The following is a 9,042-nucleotide window of genomic DNA, read 5'->3' on the forward strand; positions in this document are numbered from 1 at the left end:
GGGCGCTCCCGCCGCTGCCTCACGTGACCGCTCCGCGCAGGCGCCGCCCCGCCCCCGGCGGCGCCTTACAGGGGAGCGCGGGAACGGGAACCGGGATCCGGATCCGGGAACGGCACCGGGAACAGGAACGGGAACGGGACCGGGAACGGGCGGGGAAACGGGAGCATGAACGGGACCGGGAACATGAACGGGACCGGGGTCATGGGCCGCAGCCCCGGGGCATCGCGCCTTGCCTTTCTAATTCCCTTTCCCTCCTCTCTCTTTCTTGTCTTCCTTTTTGTTTCCTTCAACCATTTTTCTTTTCCTTCTCTCCTTCCCCTTTTCTTTTTGCCGTTCTTTTCTTTTCCCCCTTTCCTTTTCTCTTTCCCCCCTCTTTTCCATGTTTCTCTTCTCCTTTTGCTTTTCTCTCCTTGCCATTATTTTCTCTTACTTTCTCTTTTCATTTCCCTCTTGAAGCCCAACCTTGCGCCCCCATAAATCCAGCAGCCCACGCAAAACTGAGCAGTGACAATTCCTCAGAACCCAAGAACAAGCAGCCGGAGATCGAGACACATCTGGAGCAGAGGTTGCAATTCCAAACTGGAAGCTCCATCCCTTGACTTTGATGGAATCCCATTGCCTTGAGGCCTTGCACAGAGTGGAGCTCCTGATTCCTGGCACATGGGAGTGAAGATTTCCATGATTTTTTAAAGCTGGATAATGGAATAATTTCTGCCCAAGCTCCTTTTCTTACTACAACTGTGTGGCTTTACCTGCTGCTTTGATTCAATATTCGGAGCAATATGATAAACTCCACCAAAAACTCACTTGAGTCTTTAGTTATTGATACTTTAGTGTGTAAATCCACTGAAAGAAAAGAAAACTAGCCAAAAAAGACCAAAAAAAAAAAAGGTGGATAATGCTCCTGGAGAATTGCCACAGCACTCTCTGCTAGTTACTGATGCACCGAGAGAGAATGGCCTGGGGAAATTCCAAATTCCAGGTATAGTACCTAAGTTGAGAATGATTTGGGTGCTATTTTCCTAATTAAAATACAATAAATTCTTGTGAGAAGCCAGGATATAGATAAGTAGCACTAGAAAAGGCAAGGAAAAACAATGATATTGTGAAAAGCCTTCCCAAGTATTTAACATAATTATTAAATGTTTTGAAATTAATTTAGTATTGAATTTTCAATCACCAGTTTAAATTGAGCAGCCCATAATCTCCATTTGAAACAGGAAGAGTGATAAATCCAATCTTTATTAAACTTCCACTTTTTAAACAAACACAAACTTTGTAAAAAGACAAAATATATAAACACTAAAATACAGGAAAACATTTTTAAATTCAACATATTTTACAGGGTACAAAGATTTGCAGCTGCAGAACGGAGAGCTGAGCCAGGGTTGGTGCTTTGGCTCAGTTACACAGGGTGAGATCAGTTCCAACAGCAAGACCCACATAATACACAAAATTATACACAAAACCAAGCTAGAGCTCACAGATACTCCCAGGTTTAAGGAGTTCAGTCTCCTCACTAGAATTCCATGGCATTCCAAACTGGGACAGTGCCCCAGCACCCAGAGATAGTGCTGGACTAAGGCAATGTCAGAACTAACTTCTGCCAGGGAATCACAGTGATGGATATGAGGCTGTTGCATCCCAAAGTCTTTGGGCAAGCACAGGGATTTTTAGCCTTAATTCCAAAAACATTTCTGACTTTGGTTTCTGGGGTGAATTGCTACAGGTTAACTGGGTAATTAATCAAATGCAGGGATAGTGTCTGGCCTGGGAGGGGTGCCAGGCAATGGATAAACACCAGATGTGGTGGGATCTGTTAAATTGTACGTGGTAGTGAAATAATGACAGCAAAAGTAAATTCCAGTTGTAATCATTTAGAGAATGCTCATCATGGCTTTTTCCAAGTGCTCTGTGAATGACAAAATTCATGAGGTATGGCAGAAGAATATCCATGCTTGGAATGGCTATCCAATCATGACTGTCTGTGCCAGGAAGGACCACCAGTGACTGGCAGAAGATAAAAGCACCTTGAACTTAGAAGGGATCTAGGAATTTCCTTCTTCTCCTCTTTAGACACCCCTGCCCTTGTAAAACCTGTGGCCTAAACCAAGGGTTCTGCTTGGTCTAAGCCACAAGGATACTAAATAGGCAGGAATTCTAGAGCTGAGAGGGTGACAGCATTCCCATTTCAGGGAGACACAGCTGGAATTCTCATAAGAGCAAACTCAGACCACCCATTTTGACTGCTTCAGTCCTGCCTGTGGATGCAGCAGATCATCTGGGACCCTGGAGCAGATTCTGATGGATCGAGGTGACTGCTCTCTGCAGATAGTGGTGACCAGCTGGAACTCTGGAGAGAACAGCTGCAACTTCCTTCTCCCTGGGGAAGATAAAATTATCACACATGTTGGAGAGGACCCTGAGTGTTCAATCCCCCATCCCAGCTTTGGGATGGAGTCACAGCTCTGCCAGCTCACCCGATATCCCCAATGTGGGTTTGGACCCTGAAGGGAAGCACAGCAGATGGGTAATCATGAGAGACAGCCAGAGTCAACTCAAACTTTGCAAAAGCCACTGCAGAGGAGAACAGAAGCTTCACCCTGTGGAAATAAACACAAAGATCCATGCAAAACAGTCACATGGGCTGCTTCCACCTTGGAATTAGTGCCAGGAGCAGAAATAAGTGATAAGTGATGCAATATCAGTGATGCAATAATAAGTGATGTCACTGATGGAACAAGCACAGAAACTTCTAAAGAGTTCTAAGCACAGACAGGAACTTCAGGAATAAGATAAAAAAGACCCTTCACACGTTATCAACACTTCAGAATGTAAACCCCCAACTTCCCCCACAGAAAAAGTTAATGTACACATAATTCACAGAACCATCCAGAAATTAGGGGAGAATAGAGACTAAAAACATGTTTTCTAGTTAACACGAAACATTCCCAGGCAGTTAAGGTTTTCTAATGCTTTAAGTTGGACTGATTTACCTCCAGTTCCATGGGGTTTTTTGCACTCTTGCAAAGGGAGCTACAAAATTAGAACAACCTCGGAAACAGCACCAAGGCAGGCAGAGCAAGTTCATAACTGGGCACTTCTTAATTAAAGATATGGATCAGTAATGGAAGAATGAGGTGAAATTCTATTTGTGTTGTACCATTGGGGCATGCCACAAAATTGGGAAGTAGCAAGGGGAAATGGAAAGTAAAGAAAGTAAACTTCAGTTTCAGTGCACCCCTCCTTCCATGACTGATTCTGCTTGGCTGAGGCAAACACAAGATTAAAGGAAACAAAGCCCTAAGCTACAGATAAGCTCTTGGCTCTGTTTCCTTTGCATTGCTACAATTTGGCCTCAACATTTAAGAAAGGCAAGTCAAGCAGGAAAACAGCAAGGAAGGAGGGGCTGTCTGATAGTCCTAGAATCAATGAATCCATGAACAGCTTGATTTCAATGCACTGGGACATTATAGTGCAATTGTATGAAGATAAATTAAATTGTTCTTAAAAACAGCAGCATAAAATGTCACTTTCAAGAAAACCAAATTGAAACGATTTCAGTGTTTTGCTTCTGATTATCTAGAAACTCCCTCTTAAGGCTGCTGTGAACTCCATCTTATTGAATGAGGGAACATCCTGAGTCAGAAAGGACCCACACAAGGATCATCAAAGTCCAGCTCCTAGCCCTGCACAGGACACCCCAACAATCCCATCACGATTTTCTGAATTTACTCACTCTGTGTCTTTGATATCTGTCTCCAGGAGCTGGAATTTTGCTCCCCACCTCTGCAGAAATTCCAACTCATCTCCCAAGATTCTGCAGCGATTCACCACCAAGGAGATGTCAAAGAGAGCCTGGGGGGGCAATCAGAAAGGAACATCAGCACTCAGGGGATGACCATGTGATGCTTGAACACATAACTCATCCTAGAAAGTATAAAAAATAAACGTGGTTTAACTGCTACCTCAGTTTGGGTGGAAAAATGAAATTGTACAAGTATAACAAATGTACATTTTTTGCTTTAAATTTGTCCCTTCAGCTTTGCCAACAGCCACACAGCAACACAAAAGTTTGGCTTGGCAATTTAAACCTACATTCTTTAGGAGGCAAAATGACCTTCAGCTCAATTTTTTTTTAAGGCAAAAAAATCTTTTTTAAATAAACTTCAGCTTGTAGGACTCCTGCCTTCAGAGACAGATATTTCCCCTCACATCTCAGAATGTTCCTGAAGTAGATTTTGGTTTGCATCCCTGAAGCTTTCATTAAGGTGCTTTGCTTCTCAGCTCAGCTCTGTTTTCTCTGTTGCAGAAAATAATAACTGGATTTTTTTTCAGAATCTTCTAAGTTTCCCTGGAATGTTACCTGGGGCAAGTAGCACAGTTTGGGACACTTCTTCTGCCAGCATCCCTGACTTTCAATAAACTGGAAGATGAGTTTTTGGACTAAACATGAAGAGGGTGGAGCTTGTTCCTCTGCAACACAAAAGAAAACCAGAAATCTTTGAAAAGCCATTTCATAAAGCATTAGAAGATGGAGCACACATTTAGTCTTCCCAACAAAAGATTAGCAGGGCTGCTACTTTCACAATATTCAGAAATCTCACCATCCAGGAAAGATTCAAAGTCCAGGCTCATGATGCTCCTGGAAGGATGTGCAGCGAAAAACTCATCATCTGAGAAAGGAAATTTTAAAAATTCCAGTTATTTCCATGCTTAGTTCTGAAGTGATAGTTCTCCTCACCTTCAGAAACAGCCATGCATTACATACATTTCTGAATTTTCATATGAAAAACATATTCAAAGCCACTTCTCTCAGCTTACACACTGTAGTATGTTTTCTATTTCCTCCTTCCTTTCAGCAGATCTTTACAAATATGGACATTTTAGGTTTCTATTCTCTCTCACTGAAATTTCGTAAAACAAACCTACCTATTCTGTGACTCACCTATTGGGGGTCCAAACACAACTGTGAGTGTCACAGAATCATAAAGGAAATTAAAGACAGCTTGCTGCTCACTCCATTCCATCAGCTCCCACTCAGTGAAGCTGAAAAGGGGAAAAAAAATCCATCATCACCCCAAGTTTCAACCAACCAAGCCAAACAACTTCTGACGGACAAACATCAGAGTATTAAATGTTCTTGCAGCTCTTACCACATCATACAGCAATGAAATTTTCCAAAGCCAAACAGAGTCTTTAATTCCAACAGAATATAAGAATCTCTTGGGAATGCAAGCATATTACTATAATTTTTATATGTCAGTTTGGGGATTGAAGGAGAGTTGGATGTAGAAACCCTGAACACAGAGTAGCACTGCAGAGCTGCTAACAGAATAACTGCCTCACACATGGAAGTCTTCCAAGGCTTTATTGCCTACCTTAGGCTGCAAGGAGATGGGCATTCCAAGATTTCCCACATTAAATAACAAGGAAAACCAAACCCAAACACACTCCAGTACAAATATGAGCCCCCAGAAACAGCTATTAAAAAATAAAACCTGGAGATGTTTTCCTTACTCATATTTCTCCAGGATTTCCAGGCAGGCCCTTTCAGTGTTCTTGAGCTTCTCCATCTCAGCCAAATCAAGCTCATCCTCAGCATCCATCTGTGACAATTCTCTGCAAGGATAAACCAATCTCATGGGATGTGGCACAGTGCTTAAAAAACAGACCAACCCTCTAAAATCTGAGTGTGCAGCTGATTCTTAAATCCTCCTGGACATCTTACCTCAGAAGTTCCTCTTCTTGGGCTGTGATGCTTTGCAATTCTAAAGCAGAGAGAAAAAAGGAGAGAAAAGGGAAAAAATGTGAGAAAAGAGCAGCACAGGCAGCCCTAATTTGCTGTGCGCTCACTGTTCTTATGGAGTTAAAGCTTATAATTATTGGACAACAAAGTGCTGAATATGATAATCAGCACATACTCTTCAGGTAGCAAGTTCTAAATTCCCTTTTTCCAGGGAGAAACCAGTCCTTCTCATTCTCCAACATCTATGTAATTAGCTATGTGCAATGCAGGAAAGACAGCAGCAGTGTCTGCATCCCTCTCAGAGTTAATGCATCAGGGTCGGGGGGTGAGCATGACCCTCCCCAGGTTCTAAAACACCAGACAAAAAGTGCATTCAGCTGGTTCCATTACCTTCCTGTACATTCTGCTCTCCTGCTGTTCCAGCACTGCAGCCAGCTTCCTTTGCATCCCAAAAACAATCTGTGGGAAAGAAGTGTCAGGTCTGGGCAGAACTTCCAGATTCAATACTTAGAGTTACTTTGGTTTATTTATGGGCTCTAGAAATCTCAGCACTTCAAAGTTAACTTAAAAAATATACAAAAACATGGAAAAGCATCTACCAAAACCCTCAAAAGTGTTAACAACAAGCAAGACTTGTTTTATTGCTCTGTTTTAGAGCTGTGCAATTTGATTTCTACTCAAGGCTTTGGAGAAAAACAATTGAAACTATAGATCATCATTACACAGTAATGCCAAGTTCTGACTGCAGCTTGTATCAAACAACCACAAACTGACGTTTTAAACAGCAGCTCTGCAGAAAAAAAGAGAAAGCAGCATATTGGCCACCTCTTTGGAAACACACACCTGATTCCAGAGCAACCACGGATCTCTCTGCCTCCTTCATCCATTCATCCACCTTTTCTATTCTTGATTGGAACTTTCTGTATTGCTCCTAAGATGGGAAAATTGTACTTGAGTCAATGATATTATTTTAAAAACTGAATTTTTTCTGGGATCACCATGGGGCTCTTTGCTTGTTGAGTAATTAAAGCAGTTTGTGAAATTTGTTGTCATTAGAGGGAAGAGGCAACAGACAAACCTTGGGGGAGAAGCCAATAATAAGAAATTACTAAATGCTTACAGAATCTAGAGCTTTGGTATATACACATCTTTGATCCTGGCACAATGCATTACTTGTGCACTTCCTTATTACTTATCAGAGAACCCCTGAATGGTTTGGGTTGGAAAGGATTTTAAAGATCATCCAATTCCAACCCCTGCCATGGGCAGGGACACCTTCCACTATCCCAGCTTGCTCCAAGCCCCATCCAAGCTGGCCTTGGACATTTCCAGGGATCCAGGGGCAGCCACAGCTTCTGGGCAAACCTGTGCCAGGGCCTCAGCACCCTCACAGGGGAGAATTTCTTCCTAAATACTTGCTACTACTACTTACCTACTTACTAACACTGGTCTTGCTACAGTATAAAGAGCTCATTTGTGGTGGAGTTTCCTTTAATGCTCCCATTTTTCACTCTGCTAATCACCAAAACTCTTAGGCAGAAGGTTCCTACAGTGTAACTGCAAGAATGTCACTGTCCCAATGTTATATTTGCATATAAATAAAAGGGAAATGTATTCATAAGAAAGAAACTTCCATGAAAGTACACACTATAATAATTAAGCTCCTACACATTTAAAGACAAGAAATGTGGTAGAAGTGATTTTTTAAAGGCAAATGTCTGCAGCCCTGTGGCTCCTTACCTCAGCACTGTGCAGCAGTTTCCTGTACAATGTCTCCTTCTCATTGTGAGACAAGATTTTAGCCTCCTTGGTGAAACAGGATTTCATCTTGTTCAGTTCTGCTCCAAACTTACTCAGCTGTGATGAATGGGAAATACAGAAGAGAAAGTGAACGGAAATATAATCCTTCCTGACTCCAGCTCAGCACCCAACCTCAGTGACATCCCCATGCCAAACTAACAATGAATTATGAAAAATCCTGTGTCTCTAAACAATTTAGACTTTATTTTCAAGGAATAGATCTTTATTCCTGGCATTAGAACCACAAAATAACAAAAATTTCTTGATCCACCTTCTCAGTTCTTGTGGGATACTTCTATAAATTTTCTGGGTTTTCTATGCAGGTGGGTCACTTCTTTTCCCTTTAATATATTTCAAAGGATGCATTTCCTTGCATTCTCCTTACATGCTGTAAATTCTCAGCAGGTTTCCACTGAGAAAATATTTTGCCTTGTTTCACCTGCTGTTATTTTGTGACCATTCCGGTTCTTATGTGATGCCAATAAATCAATTAACCTCACTTCTTCATTACACACAAACATTCTCTCCATGCAGCACTACCTCTTCATCAGTGCAGGTTCTCATTACTTCCCACAAACTCCTGATCACGTTCACCAGGGGCTGATCCAGGACAGTGACATGTGGTTTTAACCTGAAATATGGGGGGAAAAAAGTTGAGAGTCTTGCAGCAATTTCACTGACCGCATAATGTGGCACGGTGATATTAACACAATTCATTTCTAAAGCTGTAATAAACTACTAACTGTATTTTCATTTTTCCTGTATGTAATGTACTAACTTTCTTCAGGCCATTTCCATGCACCCAGACCTGAAAAAATGGAATTACTGATAAACTGTGTGACTGGAAAAGCACTCACCCCACTATTTTCTGAGACAGGTCCTGGCAATCCTCCTCGTAAATCCTCAGCTTGGGCCGGTGAATGTACTGGCTGTAGAGGAGATCTTCTGCAGTGGGAGGTGCACTGACTGCACACTGAGGGAAACCACAGGGAAAAGTAGGAAGAAAAAGAAAAAGAAAAAAAAAATCCATCTTTTTCAGAAATAGTAACTTCCAGTCATTTCAATTCTGCTTTCATGCGTTGTGTTTCCTCACGCCAGAGCACAGGCTTCCTTTTGGGATACGTGCCTCATCATTAGAGCTCAAAAAAATGAAATTAAATATTACTGAAAGAGGTCTCCCTTTTAGATGAAGACTTGAAAATATGTGTATGTTATGCAGATAAAAGAGTGCTCCCCAACAAAACAATGCTTAATTCAAAGTTATGCTTAATTCAGAATTAAAGCCCGCAAGCCTCAGGAAAACCTTATGGAGCTTTATTCCTCAAATAAATATGAGGGGGGTATTTCAGCAAGCTGCCTGTATAGTAAAGCTCATAAATCACTGACATGAATTACTTCCACTCCTTCAGAGAAAGTTTTCAGGGGCTTTTGTGGGGGTGGTGTCTGCTTTTTATCAGTCACTAATCCACAGTAGCAGTGTTATTAAGCCTGAT

At 41.8% G+C, this 9,042-nt stretch overlaps 1 protein-coding gene across 1 annotated transcript in view; it reads right to left on the bottom strand.

Moving 5' to 3' along the window:
- Nucleotides 1-1,223: 1,223 nt before the first annotated feature.
- Nucleotides 1,224-9,042, bottom strand: part of KNL1 (kinetochore scaffold 1) — a 21,163-nt gene continuing 13,344 nt past the window's right edge. Inside the window, 13 exon segments of the mRNA XM_031061545.1 lie at nt 1,224-2,383; nt 2,481-2,603; nt 3,740-3,858; nt 4,367-4,476; nt 4,608-4,676; nt 4,949-5,049; nt 5,521-5,622; nt 5,732-5,771; nt 6,140-6,208; nt 6,593-6,680; nt 7,490-7,606; nt 8,090-8,180; nt 8,407-8,522. Of these exon segments, the coding sequence (XP_030917405.1) occupies nt 2,278-2,383; nt 2,481-2,603; nt 3,740-3,858; nt 4,367-4,476; nt 4,608-4,676; nt 4,949-5,049; nt 5,521-5,622; nt 5,732-5,771; nt 6,140-6,208; nt 6,593-6,680; nt 7,490-7,606; nt 8,090-8,180; nt 8,407-8,522 (1,251 nt within the window). The 3' untranslated portion in view covers nt 1,224-2,277.

Source organism: Geospiza fortis, unplaced genomic scaffold (assembly GCF_000277835.1).
Source record: "Geospiza fortis unplaced genomic scaffold, GeoFor_1.0 scaffold450, whole genome shotgun sequence".
NCBI classification, from domain to species: Eukaryota; Metazoa; Chordata; class Aves; order Passeriformes; family Thraupidae; genus Geospiza; species Geospiza fortis.